This window comes from Glycine soja, chromosome 11 (genome assembly GCF_004193775.1).
Source record: "Glycine soja cultivar W05 chromosome 11, ASM419377v2, whole genome shotgun sequence".
NCBI classification, from domain to species: Eukaryota; Viridiplantae; Streptophyta; class Magnoliopsida; order Fabales; family Fabaceae; genus Glycine; species Glycine soja.
Genome location: NC_041012.1, coordinates 2,027,619 through 2,048,505, shown reverse-complemented (window position 1 = coordinate 2,048,505; position 20,887 = coordinate 2,027,619). Strand labels below are relative to the sequence as shown.

Here is a 20,887-nt window from a genome sequence, read left to right as displayed (position 1 = left end):
GGTCCCACTGCAACCAGACAAACAAAATTACAAAAGGTCAAATTATATTTTTAATATTTTTATCTCCTTATTGTCTCTAACTTTGATTTTAATGAACTTGGTCTCTAAGTTTACAGATTTAAATGTTGACGATTAGAAAGAAATATTTGATATTATGTTCTGATTAGACATAAAAATATACGTCCAAGGATAACTCTAATATATTTTCTTCTGGTCATCATCCATTTAAATGCATATTTAATGTTGAAATTTAAATTTATGAATAAATTTAAAAGAAATTAAAATCAAAATGAAAAAAAACTAAAAAGATCAAAAATACAATTTTAGTAATTAGAAGACCGATGCACGGTAAGCCTACTATTACATGACTAATTTTGTATTTTACTCATGTAATTCATAATTAATCATTTGTTATTTCTATTTCTATTCCGTTTATTTGCAAAACCTCATCGCTGAACTCAACACTACTTCAAGCAACAGTGGCACTGCCAAGAGTTTGAACGCACACAAAAATATTTGTTTGCACTTACATTAAATATAATAATAATAATCAATGATAGTGCATTTGAATTGAAACCTATCTTAGTGAGGAAGAAGAGGTGATGATGATGATGGAAGAGGAAGATATGGAAGTAGAGGCACAAGTGTTCGTTGCTCACGAGATTGATTTGGATTACGAGTTCGACGCAGTTCGATTCTTCGATTTCGGTGCACAAGAAACTCCCGCTCAGGCTCGCCAAGCCGAACTCTGGTTTCATTCCGCCGGAAGCTATCCTCCTTCTCGTCCGTTTAACCCTCTTTTTCTTCTATTCTTTCCTTCTTTTCTATAAACGTGCATTATTTTGTAATCACTGTGTTTTTTTTTTTTTTGTTTCAGCTTTTGTGGCGAAGTTAGTGGCGAGAGAGGACGACGTTAGCGAATGTGCAACCACCGTTCACGCTGCCAAGTCTAATGTTCCGTCCGGGATTGGATTTTCTCGCACAGTTTTTCACCATGACGGTATGCAATCCTCTTCCACTGTTCTCTTGATTTTACTCTCTCAACTCAAATGTTGTGAGCATTGGTCACCTCAATCCTTAACATTAGGCTCATCTTAATCCTGATTTTACAAATCGACATTTACTTTCATCTAATTTTTTTATGCAAAAGATTAGGAGACTAATGTGTGAATTTTGTAAAGGACTAAAATGACCTACACTTGCAATCTCGGGACTAGAATGAGATTTTACCCCAATTTTCATTTACGTGTTATGTTAGAAGGGGCATGGCTCTTGGCTTACTGATGCTTTCTACTTGTCAGGTTCAAAAGGAGGGGGTGGGAGTGGGAACATTTCTGCCTTGCTGAGTGGAATTCCGTACGATCTTAATTTGCAACTTTTACAAGTAACCTCAGGTAACTAATCTTATAGATAGTGTGATGATAGATGATGCTGAGTAAGGAGGGATAGTCTTTAATGAAATTTTTTGCTTATACATCTTGTGATCCTTCCCCACAAATCAACTGATTAATTGCACAGTTTCAACTTTGGCTTCATCAAAGTTTCTCTTTAAACCCAATCATACCATTGTTTGAGTTGTGAACCTAATGTATGTTGAATTTAATCTCTTGTGCCACAGTGATTTTTGTTCTGAACTGTAGTTTTTTTGGTAATTTATAACTCATTACATTTTGCTTTTATTATTTATAACAGTATGTTTTTGCAATTTTCTTTATGTATTTTTCCTTTTACGTTCTATCTAAACTTGTTTTTCTTTCCTGAGCCTGATATGTAATTATGTCTTTCCAGGAATGACCTTTAGCAGTAAGACAATTGGTAGCAATTTGAATTCTAAGGTTAAATCTGCTGTGATGAAGGGTTCAACACTAATGAGACCTACTGCTAGTCTGTTGGCTAAGCAAAATCGGCCCCATCAAATTGTTAGCTCAAGGTGATCATTGAAGAAACTTGTCCTTTGTCATGGTTCAAGGAATGAATTATTAGTGAAAATCAAACAGTCTTGCAACACTTGATTAGTTGGCAAACATTTTTTTAATTGAATCATGTCACTGCATTCTACTATAAGATATCTGTTTGCTCGGCATGGTACATTGACTTAAATGCTCTCTTACTTGGATGGTTACTCTGTTCTTTATGAAGTCATGGATTCTTATTAAGTAGGACTGCCGTGGTATTACTGCATTTATTCCCTACTTTTTCTCTTTGGTGCTACGATGTTTTATGGTTGTATCTAGCTTTCTAATCCATGGATGTCAAGAAAACTGCTTTTCCTTATATATCTACAACTCAACTATTCCATTGTCCTCAGGTTTCAGAAAGTACAAGATCATAACAAAAAAATGAATTCATCTACCTCTTCTGGGATAGAGTGTCAAGCTGCCAAACGGCAGAAATTAGAAGGTGGCAGCTTGCACAAGGTCTGTAAATTTGACTATTCTACTTCTTCCTGTGATTATCTGATAACAGAAGAAGTGACTGTTATTCTTTGTCTCTGTCTGAATGCTTAGATATAAGGCAGAAATTGATCATAAAATTTGAACATTAGTGCTTTAAAATTTTGTGCAGCTCTTAATAAGTTGCTAATGATGCATTTGCTCTTAAAATTGTGTTCCACTTTTTTGTATCAGAAATGGTTTAAGGTAGTTATGAGAATTTAGTTGATGTTTTTCAAGGTTAACAATTTAATGGATCATAGATTATTAGAATAAAATTTCCCCCCATGTTTGGCTGGTATCATGGAAGTACTTGAAACCATGAACTGAAAATTTAAATGTGTATTTACTATTGCTGGCATTCCATTTATTTTTAGACAGGGTAATTGGATTGCTTACTGTATCTTCTCTATGATAGGTTGCTGATGTGAAGCAGCAAGTTAATTTTGTCCACAAGGCACCTAAAAAGGTAAGGATTATAATGCAGATTACTTGAGTAGATTTTACATGCCATTTGCCAAATATATTCTTCATGTGACTTGTATGATGCTCATATTCTGTACCATATATTTTTGCCCACCTCTGTTGTTCATTATTGCTTTCCCTATTTGATTTTCATAAACAAATGAACAGAAATTCCGTCCTTATTGTTTTCCTGATACAGCACTGTTGTTATGGGTGGAAATATATCAAATAATGTCCAAGGAGAGGGTACTCTTGAATCTTGACAAGTATCTAAATTTCAAATTTGAATAGCAAAAAATAAAAAGAAAATAGTTAAATTCCATTGGGCAAAGGGTCATTTTTAATTAGGGATAGGGAGTAGGTTCACACAATGGTGCACTATAAATTTGCATATTCTTTCAGGTTGCAACTGTTGATCAAAATTCTGGACATTCCAAGCTGAAGATTACTATTCCTAGAGAGCCTGACCTAGAAACAGCTCACAGAGCACAAAGGATTAGGTTTGTTATTTTAGTGTAGTAAAATCTTAATGAAGATGATTTTTCTTCAAACATGATTCATCTTCCTCAAAATTGAAGTCAACATATTATACTTGTGCTTTCCAGACCTAAACCTGCTGCAGAGGCAGAAGTTGTGACAGTGGCTGTCCCCAGATTCAAAGCACGCCCGTTAAACAGAAAAGTCGGTACTTGCTGTTTTTAGAATTTATTTTGTTGGGTTAATCTTATTTTTATCTTTTACATCCTTTCCCCTAACTAATTATGCTCATAATCTAGATTCTAAATGCTCCTTCGTTTCCACTTCCCAAGAGGAGCACTCCACGATTGCCAGAATTTCTAGTAAGCTCTTGACACTTGCTTTCATAAGAATTGAACCACGATGATTAATCAGACAATGCATCAGTTATCTTGAAGCTCATGTTCTTTTATGTCTTCTTAGGAATTTCATCTCAGGACACAAGAGAGGGCCATGCAGCATACATCTGCGACTTCATCGTCTTCACTTCATTGCAATGATTTTGATAAGGTTAATTTAGGTCATACAATTTTAAGTAGTAATATTAATGTCTCTTCACATAATTGTATTCTGTCAAATGTCATTCATTTTCTTGTACGGTTGTACCTGATTCATGCTTGTGATTTTTACCTGCATTTTCTTGCTTTAGTTTGTTGTTACAAGATACATATGATTAGTGATCTCTGGGGAACTTAAGTTTGCTGGTTGCAGGATTTGGACAAACATACAGCTGTTTCTGCTCAAGAAAATAGAATCAGGGATTTGAGAAGGTAGCAAATGCGATGATAAATGTTAGAATTAACATTCTATTCCCATAAATCATGAAACAATGGTACTAACTTCAAAATACTCCCTTTGCATAGGCCATCTGCCCTGGGTGCTCCAAAGCATGATGGATTGGATTTTGCTCATTGTTTTAAAGCTCGTCCTCTTAATAAGAAGGTAACGAGATATTGGCAATAAATTTGGTATGAAGATACCTGGACTACAGTTTTATGAAGAAACGAAACAATGAACTTTAAACTATATTCTAGTTGTATGAGTTAAGATTTTCAAATTTCTTACTTTTAACCAAGCATCTATCTCCAATTAAAATTAAAATAGTTTGTACAAGTTGTATGACTTTAATGAATACATTTAAGCAAATTGCATAAACAATGAGGTTTTCTTTTCAAAGTTTTTTTCATGAAAACTAATTGCTTTTTTTGAAAGTTTCTTTTCTTAAAATTCTGTTTGGCAACAAGTTATGCCAGACACTACCACATCATACCCTTGTGGGAGGTTTGGTTGACATTGTATTATACATTCACTGGCCAGTTTTAGTTATGATGAAGTTGCATATTAAAATTGTTGCGTGGTATACAAGTTTTCAGACTTTTATTTTCATTTTCACTTGCTTTTATTTTTGTGAACTCAAAACATATTTTACTTTTATGACCCAATCTTAGGATTAACATAAAATTATTTCTGAAACAATTTGTCAAGAGAATTTCCTGTAAAACTCAAGTTATTATACTTAATCTCAAAAGTTGATATAAATAATGTGAATGAAAGTATGGTAACTCTAATTTGCTTATGAAATATTCTTTTGCTTGTGGTTTTTCTGTATAGAAGTAGTTTGATCTGATGAAAAGGTGGATTTCTATTTCAATACTTCGTTGTCATTTTGTCATCTGTATTATTAGAAAACTAATAGATCATGTTAGAACTCTGTTTAGATCATAGAAAATGAGAAAAGAAGATAAAACTTCAAAGAAGGAATGAGAAAATATTATTGAGGTAATTGAATCCTGAGTTACAACACTATTTATAGAGTTATGAAGTTAGTTGCAATACAGTTAGGTAGTTAGGAAAAAGTTAGTTAGTCATGCAACAGCTGTCAATAACTAACTTTACAAACTGACACAGTGTGCTAACTACTAACTTGAGAGAGTGCAGTTGAATACTGCACCTCTCTATACAATACTCTAATATGTATCCAGTATGCTCTACCTTTCTTTCCCCTGTTATTTTTTTTTATTTGCTGCACTACCAACTGTAAAGTGCCGGTGCAGATTCTTTCAAGTAAAGGAGATATTGCTGTTTTCCTGAACAGAAAGCAGGAAACCACGGTGCCAATGGTGAGTTGGTTTGCTTGTTTTTTCTCACCTTAATAATATCGGGAATCTGGATAAAAAAATATGATGATATCACATCTTGCTTCAATTTATACAGGAATTTAATTTCCATACGGAAAAGAGGGTTCAGCATAACCCACCAAGCGAACTCTTTAGCAAGGTGTGAATTCATGCCGATCTTTTTTCTTGCTCCTTACATATTTTTTTCTTAACTGCAATTTCTTTTAAATTAATCCAGAGATATTTTGCATTGAGGGTTCTTCACTTAATCAGTATTGTTACTGTTTATAAAAGATATTTAATTCTACTATTCTCATTCATTCTCCTATCGTAAAATGTTGGCAGATGTCCCTAACATCCGAAGTCCAGTCAAATAATGGATCTCAGTTGAAACTGCCTCGGCATTCCAGAGTGTTCAGAGAGGTTTTCCTTCTGTAACTTTGAATTAAATGTGGCTATCGCGTATTATTTTTATTGGTCTTGTTATCATACTGAGTTATTTGTTTCTGGGTGCAAGGATTCAAAAGAAAATATAGGAAGTTCTTTTCATCTGGATGTGAAGGTATAGATAGCATTGCCTGAAGAATACATTTAGCCTATGATTTTCATTCATATCCATTTTTGTTTTTCCCCCATTCATTTTCTAATGTGTTTCTTTTACTGATTCATCGCACAAATTGTAAATAGGAAACACCTTTCGTATTTGGGGGAAGGCAAATTCACAGTGGGAGGGAAGGTTGCGACGGTGACGCTGGTACTATGTTGACAGCAAGGAGGTATGCATAATTGACACTACTACTATTGTTCATGTTTGGTACATTTCATTGGCTATATTATCTGCTTTCAACTGAAATGGTGCAGGAGCTTGGGAATTCGATGATGACGATACAGACAAAGGCCAATATGCAACATAGAAAATAGTTTCTCTGCCAGAGTTGAACTTCGATAGCAACATAGCTGAATCTAACAGTCGCCTAACAACTTTCTCAGATTTTTTTTATTGGTACACAGAATCTTAGAAAATTACTGTTAGGACAGAAGTTAGCATACAAAATTCTGCATCACTTGTATCTTGTACAACTCCCCTCTGGGTCATAATCCAATAATAAAATCGTTAATAGGCAGGCAAGTGTATTATATATAATTTTTAAGCCTATTTTCTGCATTTTAATTAGCCTCAGTATAATAATTTGTATAAATCAAAATATACGGTTTAGTATTCTGTACTATTGTCTATTCTAATATTTAGAATAAATATCATAAAAAAGTTTGCATTGATTTATATTATAATTTATGTTTTACTTATTATTAATAGCATAGAATACTAAACCGTATATTTTGAATCATACAAAATTTAATGAGCACACCTACGATTTTTGACAATCTTAAATAAAGAAATTATGAATTTATTCAAGATAAATGTACTTGTCAAATATCATTTCAATTCATCCCATTTCATCATATTTGAGATGTGATACGTTTTGAAGGATGAATAGGATAGTTCCAATAAGACTAACCTTTGTACTACAAAAGATGGATAGGTTTTATATATATAAATGAAGCATCCTAAAAGGATTCCTTGCAATTCTTTCATCCTTGTAATTTTTTATCAGGATTCCAATTCCTTATATTTTCTTTCATTTTGATTTTAATCTCTCATTGACGCAGGAACCAATATCTTATAAAGATTGGTGTGTTAACTATATATATATATATATATATATATATATATATATATATATATATATATATATATATAAAGATCGAAATCTAAAATAATAGCAATAATTAGGGCTAAAATTTTATTTATAGCGAAGAGATAAGATGCTTTTTCTAGGTAAAAAATAATTCTAACATTGAACTCTATAAATTTTTTGGTTTTAACATTTTGGTTCATCAAGAGAGGAACATATGATAATGTTGGGGCAATATGTTATAAAACACAGCTAAGAAGAATGAATGTCCTTTCCGCCTATTGGGGACGGGCCTCGTCCATAAAAATCAATGCACAAGAGTTAGAGCGGGAATTAGCATGTGAGTGCCTTAATTTACGTACTCATTAGTTATCTTAATATTTTGTTAGGGCTAAATATAGTAGGTTGTAGTTGGACAATAAACCGTCCTAGGCCAGCAAATTTTTTGTGAGAAATTACATTTGTATTTTTTTTTATACACAATATTGTACCAGAGAGAAGCTGAGATAAAATATAGTTAATATGAAAGACAAAGGTAAAAGAATAATGTTATCAAAAATAATATTATACCAATAATGTTCCTCAATCATTGCAGGCCATTTCCTTGTTTGCCAAGTGGTAGAACTATGACCAATTGGCATCGTTAATCACACCCATTTTGTTTTCCACTGCATGTATATATATATATATATATATATATACACATGCATGTGGCACTAGGCCAATCCCAACCCAAGTAACTTAATTTGCATTTCTTTACCAAATTTCCAACTATGGACAAAAGCAAGTACGTGATGGAGCTTGCTTTTCTTCTCGGCCTTATTTTCATGCTTAGCGCCAACCCGACTTCAATGGCTGAAGAGCATGACATCAACAACAACTTGCAAACTTACATTGTTCACGTCAAAAAGCCCGAAACCATATCTTTTCTTCAATCAGAAGAGTTACATAACTGGTATTACTCGTTCCTACCTCAAACCACCCACAAGAACCGAATGGTTTTCTCTTACCGCAACGTTGCCTCTGGATTTGCCGTGAAGTTAACCCCAGAAGAAGCCAAAGTTCTTCAAGAGAAAGATGAGATTGTATCAGCTCGTCCTGAAAGGACCCTCTCATTGCACACAACACACACTCCATCTTTCTTGGGGCTGCGACAAGGTGTTGGATTGTGGAATAGCTCCAACCTTGGCGAAGGTGTCATAATTGGAGTCATAGACACAGGTATATACCCTTTCCATCCATCTTTCAACGATGAAGGGATCCCACCTCCACCAGCAAAATGGAACGGACACTGCGAATTCACAGGGCAAAGGACATGCAACAACAAACTCATCGGTGCAAGGAACCTGCTAAAAAACGCTATTGAAGAGCCTCCTTTTGAAAACTTCTTCCACGGAACTCACACTGCTGCAGAAGCCGCTGGAAGATTTGTGGAGAACGCTAGCGTTTTCGGCATGGCTCAGGGTACTGCATCTGGCATCGCACCTAATTCTCACGTGGCAATGTACAAAGTGTGCAATGACGAAGTTGGTTGCACTGAAAGTGCCATCTTAGCCGCAATGGACATAGCCATTGATGATGGTGTTGATGTTCTTTCTCTTTCCCTTGGTTTAGGCTCTCTTCCGTTCTTCGAAGACCCTATTGCGATTGGTGCATTTGTGGCTATTCAGAGTGGAGTTTTCGTTAGTTGCTCAGCCGCAAACTCTGGTCCTGACTACAGCACTCTATCCAACGAAGCACCGTGGATTCTCACCGTTGGTGCAAGCACAATTGACAGAAAGATAGCAGCATCGGCAGTGCTTGGAAACGGTGCAGAATATGAAGGGGAATCTTTGTTCCAACCCCAAGATTTTAGCCCTAGTTTGTTGCCACTAGTGTATTCTGGTGCAAACGGAAACAACAACTCCGAGTTCTGTCTCCCAGGTTCCTTAAACAACGTTGATGTCAAGGGAAAGGTTGTTGTGTGCGACATAGGTGGAGGCTTTCCAAGTGTTGGAAAAGGACAAGAAGTTCTGAAAGCTGGTGGTGCAGCCATGATCCTCGCCAACCCAGAACCTCTTGGCTTCAGTACTTTCGCTGTTGCTTATGTTTTGCCAACAGTGGAAGTGAGTTACTTTGCTGGCTTGGCCATAAAGTCTTACATAAACTCATCTTACTCACCAACCGCAACAATATCCTTCAAAGGAACCGTGATTGGTGATGAACTTGCTCCCACGGTTGTTTCATTTTCTTCAAGGGGTCCAAGCCAAGCAAGTCCAGGGATTCTAAAACCTGACATCATTGGACCCGGAGTGAACATTCTAGCTGCATGGGCTGTGTCCGTAGACAACAAAATCCCAGCGTATAACGTTGTTTCAGGAACATCAATGTCGTGTCCTCACCTTAGTGGCGTTGCTGCATTGCTCAAGAGTGCACACCCTGATTGGTCCCCTGCGGCTATAAAGTCAGCAATTATGACCACTGCTTACACGGTCAACCTCGGAGGCACACCCATAGTTGACCAAAGGAATTTACCTGCTGACATATTTGCCACTGGTGCAGGCCATGTTAACCCTAATAAAGCAAATGATCCAGGGCTTGTTTATGATATTCAGCCAGAGGATTACGTTCCCTATTTGTGTGGTTTGGGCTATGAGGACAGAGAGATTGAAATTCTAGTGCAAAGGAGAGTGAGATGCTCTGGTGGGAAAGCCATACCAGAAGCACAACTCAATTACCCTTCATTTTCTATTCTGATGGGGTCTAGTTCACAGTACTACACCAGAACGTTGACCAATGTTGGACCTGCACAGTCAACTTACACGGTGCAACTTGATGTGCCTTTGGCCTTGGGGATAAGTGTGAACCCTAGTCAGATAACGTTCACGGAGGTGAACCAGAAGGTTACATTCTCTGTGGAGTTTATCCCAGAAATAAAAGAAAATAGAGGCAACCATACTTTTGCTCAAGGTTCTCTCACCTGGGTTAGGGTATCTGACAAACACGCTGTTAGGATCCCCATCTCTGTTATTTTCAAGTGATCCATGCATACGCCAAGAGGTGAGGTGATGCTCAAGAAATAAATTAAGATATATGCGGAGATTTAAGAGCTAGCTACCTGGTCCTATGTGTTATGTCCCTTAGTAAAAGTTCATTAATTCCTTAACAAATAACTTGTTGTGTTAAGATCATCTTATCAGATGGTTTGAAATGCGACCAACATTTTTTTTAATGGAATGGTTTTCTAATTATATACATAGTGTTTACTCAAAATTAACGTCGTCTACCCTCCTTAGATCGATATAATACAAATGCTTGTCGTAATCTTCTTAAGTACATAAGTCAAACATATATACCTCTTTGAAATCACCGAATATGATAGTATTTGTTTAGAATTATGATTTTCCCAATGTATTGGATCGAATACATCCATAAAGGTCGTCTCTAAGTAGGGAAATATTATATTTTCGGAAGCATATATAATAATTTCTCCTAGAAGCTAGCACAAGTTTAGATATTCTTAATTAGCTAGATTTCTTGACCATTAATTAGAACTGTCCAAAATCACATTTCTTTGACAAAAGTACATGCATGAAATTCAATTATAATATAAAGAAATTTTAGTGACGAAAAACCCATGACTATACAAGAAGATCGACGTTGCTCATATATTTCTCATGAGAAGACAGATTTATTTGGTACGTCACAAAGGCAATGGTTAAAACTTAAAAGGATTCTAGAGACAGTCGTATCGCGAGGCCTTCTTCATGTATAAATTCTAATGAGATTAAAGCGTTCTAAACCTCTAATTAACGAGAGCAAGAAAGATAGACGAGTACTAGCTAGTGAATGTTTGAAGATGTACCTTTATGATGAATTGGCCATAGAAAGTATAGGTAATTCTCACGCACAGATTATGTCAAATGTGTTTTGTTTCTAAAGACAGTCCCAGCTGGTTTCTCAATACAAATAATCACCGACAGTTCTCAGATACTAATCACATCTGGTTGTAAAATAGAGCGTAACCTGATACCATTTTTTCACGATGTTCTTGAACTTGTCTGTGTGTTGTGTCTAATGTAACCAAATTAGCGACCAAACCAACAACGGTTAGCGGGCATTTGGGTTAATTGTTATACCACTGTCTGGAGAGGACACGACATCTCCTTCCAAACTTTTTACAACTACAAGAGGAGAGGTTATAAAGAAAAGGATAAAAAAGTGTGGGATGAAATTAGTGACACAATGCATGAATAGATAAAGATAAAGAGTTAAAAAAAGTGTTATAACTTTTAAGAGACTTTTTTTGCCTATTTTAATTTATCTGTTATGGTTTCTGAAATATGCCTTTGAAAGCTTTTAATTTCTTTATTTGGTGAAATCCTATGTTAGCCTTCTTTACAAGAGGATATTGACAAGAAAGTGTAGAGTCTCTGATTTCTCAATGCAAATAATTAATTGCTGTGGTGAGCTTTTCTGAAGCTAAGCATCTCTGGCAGTAGAATAGAGCATAAGCAATATTTTTAAACCAAGTTCATTGACTTTGTGTCTAATATCATCAATATTGGCGACCACAATAACCAATAGACGATAGCGGGCATCACCATGCAACTACCTTAATTTACGTGATAATTTTTTACCTTGATAATATTTTCTACCCAGCTAGGCACTAGCTGCATATATACCTTGATATAGTCGAGGATAATATCCCTATAGTCATCGTTGACACCCACCCATGTACTACTCCACAGTACTATATAACCAAATGGATATAGCCTTGTTACTAGCAATCTAAGAACCAGCAATTTTCTGTTTCTTAATTCACCAAGATGGAACTTGCATTGCCTCTTGCTCTTGCTCTTATTTTCGTGCTAATTAGTATATACCCAACTTCAGCACACCAAAATACAGAATTCGTGAATGCAAAAGAGGAACTCGATGTTCCAAGCAGCTTATTGACTTACATTGTTCGTGTTAAAAAGCCTCAAAGTCAGGGTGATGATTCTCTTCAGTATAAGGACTTGCATAGTTGGTACCATTCACTTCTACCAGCTAGTACAAAAACTGATCAGAACCAACAACGCATTACTTTCTCATACCGCAACGTGGTGGATGGATTCGCCGTGAAATTGAACCCAGAAGAAGCCAAAGCTCTTCAAGAGAAAGAGGAGGTTGTGTCAGCCCGTCCCGAAAGGACATTTTCTTTGCACACAACTCACACTCCAAGCTTCTTGGGGTTGCAACAAGGACTAGGACTATGGACCAATTCCAATTTTGGCAAAGGCATCATAATTGGAATTCTGGACACAGGCATAACCCCTGACCACCTTTCCTTCAATGATGAAGGAATGCCACTTCCACCGGCAAAATGGAGTGGCCACTGTGAATTCACAGGGGAGAAAACTTGCAACAACAAGCTCATTGGTGCAAGAAATTTCGTGAAAAACCCAAACTCAACCCTTCCACTGGATGATGTTGGTCATGGGACCCACACAGCCAGCACAGCCGCAGGAAGATTTGTCCAGGGTGCTAGTGTCTTTGGCAATGCTAAGGGTACTGCAGTTGGCATGGCACCTGATGCGCACTTAGCAATTTACAAGGTTTGTGACCTCTTTGGTTGTTCCGAAAGTGCAATACTAGCTGGAATGGACACTGCCATTCAAGATGGTGTAGATATACTTTCTCTCTCACTTGGAGGACCCCCTGCTCCTTTCTTTGATGACCCAATTGCACTTGGTGCATTCAGTGCAATTCAAAAGGGTATTTTTGTTAGTTGTTCAGCTGCTAACGCTGGCCCTTTTTATTCCTCTTTGTCTAATGAGGCTCCGTGGATTCTCACTGTTGGTGCCAGCACCATTGACAGAAGAATAGTAGCAGCAGCAAAACTTGGCAACGGGGAAGCATTTAACGGGGAATCGGTGTTCCAACCCAACAACTTCACGTCCACGTTACTACCACTTGTCTATGCAGGTGCAAATGGAAATGACTCTTCTACCTTTTGTGCCCCGGGATCCTTACAGAGCATGGATGTGAAGGGAAAGGTAGTGTTGTGTGAGATAGGTGGATTCGTTAGAAGAGTAGACAAAGGACAAGAAGTTAAGAGCGCTGGTGGTGCAGCCATGATCCTCATGAACTCACCAATTGAAGACTTCAATCCCTTTGCTGATGTTCACGTTCTTCCTGCTACACACGTGAGTTACAAGGCTGGGTTAGCCATCAAAAATTACATAAACTCAACATCAACGCCAACAGCTACAATTTTGTTCCAAGGAACCGTTATTGGAAATCCACATGCACCCGCAGTTACTTCCTTTTCCTCAAGAGGTCCAAGTTTGGAAAGCCCCGGAATTCTGAAGCCAGACATCATTGGACCGGGACAGAACATTCTAGCTGCATGGCCTTTGTCATTGGACAACAATCTTCCTCCATTCAACATCATTTCTGGCACCTCAATGTCTTGTCCTCATCTCAGTGGCATTGCTGCTTTGCTGAAAAACTCTCATCCAGATTGGTCTCCAGCTGCAATAAAATCAGCAATCATGACAAGTGCTAACACTGTGAATCTTGGAGGGAAGCCTATATTGGAACAAAGGCTTCTACCAGCTGATGTGTTTGCCACTGGTGCTGGACATGTTAACCCTTTGAAGGCCAATGATCCAGGCCTTGTTTATGATCTTCAACCAACTGATTACATTCCTTATTTGTGTGGTTTGAACTACACAGACAAAGAAGTTGGATTCATCTTGAACCAGAAAGTGAAGTGCTTGGAGGTGAAAAGCATAGCGGAAGCACAACTCAATTATCCCTCGTTTTCTATTCGGTTGGGGTCTAGTTCACAGTTCTACACCAGAACACTCACAAATGTTGGACCCGCCAACATAACCTACTCTGTGGAAGTTGATGCGCCTTCGGCTGTAAGCATAAGCATAAGCCCTGCAGAGATAGCATTCACGGAGGTGAAGCAGAAGGTTTCATACTCGGTTGGGTTTTATCCTGAAGGGAAAAACAATAGAAGGAAACACCCGTTTGCTCAGGGATCTATCAAGTGGGTATCTAGCAACGGCAAGTATTCTGTTAGCATCCCTATAGCTGTCATCTTCCTGTGAAAATTTGGACAAGTTGGAGCATCATGTTGTTTTGTATTAAAGGAATAAGATTGGAACCACAACTCTCCAAACGAGCCGTACAATGGCATCTGGGAGCTTGTTTTACTTTCTTAAATGTTCATCTCAACTGTAACTCTCTTAATCATGTGAAATTATTAGTCTTAAATAACATGTATGGTTGACTGATATTCATGCCCCTTTACCGAGTTTTTGATGAAAATAAAAAATTACTCACCTAAAAGGTGTAGTATGAAAATTATTTACATAGATAATTTTTTTTATATTTGTTATATTTTAAACCCGGATGTATAAAAAGTAATTTTATATATTGATTATGTTTGTAATGTAAGAAATCACTTTTTTATAATGATTATAACTTCAACCAATGTTAATAAAATAGAATCACTCATGGAATGTGAATAGTTTTCATGCTACGCATATAATTTTTTTTTACCTTTTTCTTAAAAAAGAAGTCCCCTTATCCATGAATTAATTATTTCATGTCATATTTATGTTTGGAATAACATCTATTAGCAATATCTTACATAGATCTCATACTTCAAAAGATTAGTTTAGAAATCTCAATCAAAGACACCATGCATTAAAAAAAAAAACAAAGCTCATATAACTAATTGATTTTCTCTTTTTTAGTGTTTATGTTTAATTAATTAGAAAAAAGAGACTCTAGGTAGAACCAATCAAGTCTTATTTTGTTCAACCAAGTTTAGAAGAGATTATTTTTCTGTAGGACAAATGAGTTTTGGTCTTACACCAGCACAGCAAGGCGAGATCAACAAAGCCTATGTACCTTCTTTAGCTGGGAAAATACACTGATTAAGGCTTTATTGAGTTGCAGCAACGATTTTAAATAGTTACATACCGGTTTGAACTTTGAACCAGTTTAGAGGATAGATGCTCGTCTATTAATTAGCTACACATTGTAGCTTCCAAAAATTTACAAACTTTGCATCTCAATTTTGTAACACTAGTAAATGGCAAATAGAATTACTTCGAAAAGGGGTATAGTATATTTATCCACAATATATGCATTGTTAAAGTTGGCTAGTTAATGGGTGTTTCATCATGTGCAAATGTAAGACTCAAACCCGGTTTCAATGTTTTGAGAAAACATAACAAACCATAAAGCCAGGAAACAAGTAGACTAGTTAATGTTATTTACATCTTTTCTACAGATTTCGAGTATCAAATTTTGGCCCATAGACGATCACATGCAATTCAACAAACTTCAGACGAATCAAACCTACAAAAACAGTGCACATAGATGGAAAATGTTCTATGCCAGAAAAATGAAACCACACCAGCACATAAAAATATGAAATGCAGATTTCAATATCATCAAGGCCCCAACAATCTCAAAGCATTAATAAAATTGAAGACAATAGAAATTCTTACTCTCATTAAACCAATATCAGCATCTTTGCTTCAATTTTCCAGTGGGGAAAAATGCTAGTTTAGCATAGGGATAGGGGGCATATTATATATACACACAAGTATGTTTTGGTCAATCTAACTCTAATCCAAATCTAAATTTTGTACAATTGGTAAACAAACCTCAAATTAACTGGAATTGAATCGCATTAATATGAAGTACTGATTTTAGTCAATTACAATTAACTTCCATTTCATCTTTGCTATACATAACAGGAAAGGGGCCTCCTTGCAGATGATGACACCACAACACAAGTGCAAAATTTAGCTGACAAAAAGTTAACATGTTCACTCATTGGAGGAGCAGTTATATCCATGGCAAAGATGAATGATGGATCTTCCCATGAGAGTTGCTCCTGTCTCTATCAACCCCCGTCTTCCATATTCCTGCAAAATACATCCTAGCTATGAAATCACTGAAGTGACTGAACACTACTTACGATTTGGAATTTGGTAAAAGGAAAGATCTTCACCTATCATCATCATGTGAATTACTTCTCAACAATTCCAGTTGTTTGCAAGATGATTTAGTTGCCTGAAAGAATTTTGATGGCTTGATTATGGTTTCCCATGACTGTGATAGATATATGTCTAGATAAATAAAAAATAAAAAATTGTGAAATGATATTGATCTCAATACTGACACTGGTGCATAACTGTTTCCTGCATCTGCTATGAACCTCCAGGTATTCCTCATAGGACTACAACCAACACAACATACACACAATCAAAATTAGCAGCAGAAACAAATACAGCTATACCAATTATATAAGTGTGCAGAACTCAAACAACAAAAATCCTTTCTATGGTAAGCCTCAGGCAACAAATTTTGATCAATAGCTCCAAGACCTAAATCTTTCTAGGAATTCGATATCCAGTAAAGGTGCAGCAGGAGGCTTCCATGTCTTCTTCGGGATAACAAGGGGAGGAAGAATTTGAAGGGCCACAACAGAGAAGAGATTCCTATAAATAAGAAATTAAAACTGGGAAATTCTCACTTCTAGAACATCAATTTAACAAAAGAACTCAAACACACCAAAATTCAAATAAGCAAGTATAATAATGAGGGTTGCAGCAGGACAGGTAAAATGTGGAGAACTTGCTTGTTCAGCCTTCACATGCTTTTTAGCTGTCCAATGATCCAATCCAAATGAAAAATTGATCCAATCTATATTAGAGCAGTATCCTCAAAAACCAGTATTAAGAAATACTCATTTATTGTGATTATAATTACAGAGCAAAGCCATAATATTATTTTTTTTCTTCTAAATATTCTTCACAAATCAGGAGGCTGACTAAATGGCGATTCTATATATCATTCTAACTGCATAAATAGACATTAGTAAGAGTTTCCTCCAGGTTAAGACCATGTGAAATATAGCACCTCTTTTCAGGACAAAAAACCTCTAATATTGGCTGACTTTGTCAAATCATATGATTGTAGGAATTCCCTAAGAAGATTCTCAAGGGCAACAAAACAACATCTAGAAATAAAAAAGGACAAAAAACAAAATAATTGATTAGAGGAGGAAAGATAAATTCCCAGTACCATGTCAAGAAAATCATCCTCAGTTAGGGTACTAGCTAAAGGGCTTTCAGAAGACAGACCCCAAAAATCAGATTGAGAAGCCACATCCTTAGAACGCTTAATTCCTGACACTTGTGATGACTCAGAAGTAGTTGGCAATATTTCAGTGAACATTGTCCCACTGATTCTTTGGTTTGTTGAATGAAATTTATTTACTTCTGGTTGATTTTGGTAAAAACAAGAAAGAATAAGGCAGGGGCATTGGCCACAGCATATGCAATGGAGGAAAGTTACAGTCTTCATCTCCCATTGAACTTGGAGTACTCACATAATGCCCTTTCAAAGAAAATTCATCCCTTGATAAACTGCAAAAGAAAAAACCAATACACAGCAAGCCTCCTCTAAATGCAGATGAAAACACAATATTTTACCTCTGCAAAATTTACCTGGTCAGCAGGCCATCCGTGTCATTCTTACCGTCAAGAAGTTTGCAAAGAGCTAGACCAATGTCTGGAGATAACTCCTAGAAAAGGCACTCAACTCGGTCACATTATATATGCAGAAATTTCAAAGGTCCAAGAGGAAAAATAAGAGAAAACCTGGCAATCTCTGCTAATTTTGACAGGCTTATAATCATTCAATGGATTCTTGAGATGTAGAGTCTTGTGGAAAGGCAAATCATTCAAACACAGCCATTTGACCTTAAAACTGCGACCCCAAGGATTACTTTTACCAGTTCCCTCACTCCAAGCATTGTCTCTCCCCCTTCCAATGGAGGTCATCATTTGTGCATACCCTTGGAAGGAACCACTCATGTTGACACTGAATATAAGGATTACACTGCCTGAATTCTGCAAATATGCAAATAATTCTCAAGAAAGTTCTTTTTGTCTTATTGTAATTCATTTCCTAATTCTGGACAGGCACTAAATTGTAGAACAGTTTCAAGAATATATAAATATAATTTGAGATCAGAAAAAGAGGTTTCTTACATGATAAGCTTCTTGTAGAATCGGTTCATTCATGATTTGAGTAGCCCAAATTCCTTTCTCAATCGACAAATGGATGTTTTGATGGTTCAAACTCTTGATGACAAAGTATTTTGTATTGTGACATTTTTCCACTCCAATTCCTGCTGGATGCCCTATCTGACCATGAGAATGTCCCCCTTTATCTGCCCTAGTTGGATTAATGTTTTCTTTAAACTTGTAACCTGAGCTCTCTAACAAAAGGTTTAAAACAAAGTCAGAAATCAAAATAGGAAAAAAATTAAATCTTAATGCAAAAGAAAAATGAAAAGAAAAAAGCTCACATGCATATATTTATGTTAATAGAGATGTACATGCATCTATGAAATGTTTTTGAGTATGTGATCAACACCCTATTCCTTGCTCCACTATCATTGCTGAAGTCATGATCATCTGGACACACTACAAGAAAATTTTGCTAATTAAGGGTATGTTTTGCCATTTTGAATTTCTGCGATTTGATGGATTGAGAAGGTGGTTCACCATTGGAAGTAAACTAAACAGCAGAAGGGAGGGACTGGGCTGGAGGGATATGCATTACCCCTCCATACATGCCCAACAAATGTGTTTTGATTAGAAAATTGTGACTTTACTTTTTTTTTGCCAATCACTTTATTTGGAATGTTTTGTAATTCTGCATTTATAACTTTTCTAATTCCATTTCTTCCCCCGCAATGTAAGCTCCTTAATTCACATGATACGCATGTGACAAGAGAAACATTATCAAAACCTGGATCATCTGAATTTCCAATGTCATTCCTCCATTCAGTGACTGATGAATCAACTACTGATGCATTTTCCTTTGCACTATCAGAAGACATATCCGAATTGATCTGTCATGAAATTATGATAGTTAATATCAGAGTGCAAGTAGACATTACAACCACCCAATACCAAAAAAAAAAAGGAAGGAAACGGTAAAACAATTATGCAGAGAACCTGTATTGCAACAACAATTTTGATAAATAACTGTTTTTCTAAACTTAGTAAGATAGTTTTAAAAAAAAAAAAAAACAGATAACACATGTTAACAAAGACTAGGATTATGTTTGTTGTAGGTAAAATCAACAACAAACTATCACTCTGCTTCTGCCGGTGTCATGGCAAAATCAACATCTTAACAACCACTAGGATTATGTTTGGGGGCGAAAATTGTATGGATTAAATTTACCAAGAAACATATTCTTTAACCTAAGTTGCCAAAACAACCACATACATGTTCTTAGGTATTTACATGTATTAAAATAATTAATTTAAGAGAGGATAGAGAATCTGTCTGAATAATCTCGTTATTTCTCTCCCCACACTCAAGAACACAGTTAATTAATTAATAGGTATTACAATTAATTACAGCATGAATTAGAAAAGTCGAAGCAAAGATAAGCAACATATCCCCGCAGTGTGAAGTAAACGAAGAATAACATAACCTAGCAACAGTTGAGAAGCTAATGAATGCTTAAAGTGAAAGCAGAGCTACTGAATCGTGATTCAACACATTCATTACGGTATAAAGAGGAAAAAATTAGGATTCGAAGTTTGAAGACTCACAAAAGAGAAGAGTATCGGAGGCGTCGCTGGTGGTAGTGAGTGGGGGTAGCTGCCGCGTTATCCATATCTATCGCTAAAATGAGTAATGCCCATGCTGAACTGCCTTTCCTTTCTTTTTGGAAGTCTAACTTATGATTATATATTCTCACTCCTTTTTTTTTATTTCTTTATCCATTTATTCCAAATTAAATGATTGTATTATTATTATTATATTTTAAATCTCTAAGAAATACTTATAGTTACAAATAATAAATGTGATGAATTATTTGTAATCAACCTACGATTGTTTTAATTTTTTGAAATAAAAATAGAATGTAACTCTCTCTCTCTATATATATATATATATATTAGTTTTCATTATTATTTAATATAAATAATTTAAAATATAATTTTTTAAAAATGAACTCAAACATGGATTGAGATCAAGTTACTTGAGCTACAACTTTTAAATAAGGGATATCCTAGTTAGTCCTTAGTTTCATGGGAAAGTGGCATAGGTCCTGCACGATAGGAAAGTTTTTTCAGCATTTTGATATATCTGTTACTCAATGGGCAGCACTTCCCTCGCAGTTCTGGCGCAGCCACTGCGGTGCTCAACGATTCTATCTCTCTGCTGCTTCAATTTGTCGCGGTAGTCGACGGTCGCCACTGCGATGCGGCGTCATTGTGACGCCAGTTACAGCAAACCCCGTGGGTTTCAAAGACAACACCAAGACCAAATCATCAAAGAACATGTTTTAATTAATAAATCTAAAAAGTGAAATCTGAGTAACAGTGTTTGTGACGATGGCCAAGCAGCCCAAGCTGTCAGCCTTCACGGTGCTGTACTTTAAAAAAAAAACTCGGTTCAAGGAGATCTCACTGCGTTGCCGCCAAAAATAACCAACCCAAAAGATGGGGATGTGCGGTCACGGTTGTCGCACCCAACTAATCTGCGGCCACACCCAACTCTTCAGTTTCGCGACCAGGATTCGCGTCAGATCCGCACTCCGTTCAGAAAACGGTCTTGATGTTGACGTCGATTT

At 36.3% G+C, this 20,887-nt stretch overlaps 4 protein-coding genes across 6 annotated transcripts; 3 read left to right on the top strand and 1 right to left on the bottom strand.

Annotated features, from left to right (window-relative positions):
• Nucleotides 1–442: 442 nt before the first annotated feature.
• On the top strand, nucleotides 443–6,654 carry LOC114374705 (protein TPX2-like). Of its 2 annotated transcripts, XM_028332376.1 has the most exons (18): nucleotides 444–783; nucleotides 878–1,000; nucleotides 1,302–1,394; nucleotides 1,789–1,930; nucleotides 2,309–2,417; nucleotides 2,851–2,901; nucleotides 3,300–3,397; nucleotides 3,503–3,578; nucleotides 3,674–3,736; nucleotides 3,837–3,923; nucleotides 4,125–4,183; nucleotides 4,277–4,355; nucleotides 5,468–5,533; nucleotides 5,628–5,690; nucleotides 5,876–5,953; nucleotides 6,048–6,092; nucleotides 6,218–6,306; nucleotides 6,392–6,654. In XM_028332376.1, exons 1-18 carry the CDS (start codon nucleotides 603–605, stop codon nucleotides 6,408–6,410), a joined length of 1,521 nt encoding a protein of 506 aa, XP_028188177.1. In that variant the 5' UTR covers nucleotides 444–602; the 3' UTR covers nucleotides 6,411–6,654. The 2 variants fall into 2 exon arrangements, with proteins under 2 accessions (XP_028188178.1, XP_028188177.1); XM_028332377.1 differs by lacking the exon at nucleotides 6,392–6,654 and having other exon boundaries at nucleotides 443–783; nucleotides 6,058–6,092; nucleotides 6,218–6,307.
• Nucleotides 6,655–7,967: 1,313 nt separating this feature from the next.
• LOC114374704 (subtilisin-like protease SBT1.4) lies at nucleotides 7,968–10,454 on the top strand. Its single transcript, XM_028332375.1, has one exon. It carries the CDS (start codon nucleotides 7,998–8,000, stop codon nucleotides 10,242–10,244), a length of 2,247 nt encoding a protein of 748 aa, XP_028188176.1. The 5' UTR covers nucleotides 7,968–7,997; the 3' UTR covers nucleotides 10,245–10,454.
• A 1,556-nt stretch (nucleotides 10,455–12,010) lies between these two features.
• On the top strand, nucleotides 12,011–14,495 carry LOC114375846 (subtilisin-like protease SBT1.7). Its single transcript, XM_028333711.1, has one exon. It carries the CDS (start codon nucleotides 12,033–12,035, stop codon nucleotides 14,307–14,309), a length of 2,277 nt encoding a protein of 758 aa, XP_028189512.1. The 5' UTR covers nucleotides 12,011–12,032; the 3' UTR covers nucleotides 14,310–14,495.
• A 1,199-nt stretch (nucleotides 14,496–15,694) lies between these two features.
• Nucleotides 15,695–20,007, bottom strand: LOC114377628 (30-kDa cleavage and polyadenylation specificity factor 30-like). 2 transcript variants are annotated; one of them, XM_028336238.1, is made up of 10 exons: nucleotides 19,863–20,007; nucleotides 19,045–19,147; nucleotides 18,279–18,508; nucleotides 17,886–18,137; nucleotides 17,733–17,809; nucleotides 17,308–17,651; nucleotides 16,608–16,721; nucleotides 16,403–16,459; nucleotides 16,232–16,293; nucleotides 15,695–16,145 (listed from the first exon to the last, which is right to left on the bottom strand). In XM_028336238.1, exons 2-6 carry the CDS (start codon nucleotides 19,133–19,135, stop codon nucleotides 17,495–17,497), a joined length of 807 nt encoding a protein of 268 aa, XP_028192039.1. In that variant the 5' UTR covers nucleotides 19,136–19,147; nucleotides 19,863–20,007; the 3' UTR covers nucleotides 15,695–16,145; nucleotides 16,232–16,293; nucleotides 16,403–16,459; nucleotides 16,608–16,721; nucleotides 17,308–17,494. The 2 variants fall into 2 exon arrangements, with proteins under 2 accessions (XP_028192039.1, XP_028192038.1); XM_028336237.1 differs by lacking the exon at nucleotides 16,608–16,721.
• Nucleotides 20,008–20,887: the final 880 nt, after the last annotated feature.

Bases quoted from the DNA above. Each gene is read 5' to 3' on its own strand.
- LOC114374705 (XM_028332376.1), top strand. From the start codon at position 603: ATGATGATGATGGAAGAGGAAGATATGGAAGTAGAGGCACAAGTGTTC. The intron at 2,418-2,850 runs GTCTGTAAATTT...TCTCTATGATAG, and splicing joins AAGGTGGCAGCTTGCACAAG to GTTGCTGATGTGAAGCAGCA. The intron at 4,356-5,467 runs GTAACGAGATAT...GTGCCGGTGCAG, and splicing joins CTCGTCCTCTTAATAAGAAG to ATTCTTTCAAGTAAAGGAGA.
- LOC114374704 (XM_028332375.1), top strand. From the start codon at position 7,998: ATGGACAAAAGCAAGTACGTGATGGAGCTTGCTTTTCTTCTCGGCCTT.
- LOC114377628 (XM_028336238.1), bottom strand. From the start codon at position 19,135: ATGTCTTCTGATAGTGCAAAGGAAAATGCATCAGTAGTTGATTCATCA. The intron at 17,810-17,885 runs GTTTTCTCTTAT...TGCCTTTTCTAG, and splicing joins AAATTAGCAGAGATTGCCAG to GAGTTATCTCCAGACATTGG. The intron at 17,652-17,732 runs GTAAATTTTGCA...TTTCTTTTGCAG, and splicing joins ACGGATGGCCTGCTGACCAG to TTTATCAAGGGATGAATTTT.
- LOC114375846 (XM_028333711.1), top strand. From the start codon at position 12,033: ATGGAACTTGCATTGCCTCTTGCTCTTGCTCTTATTTTCGTGCTAATT.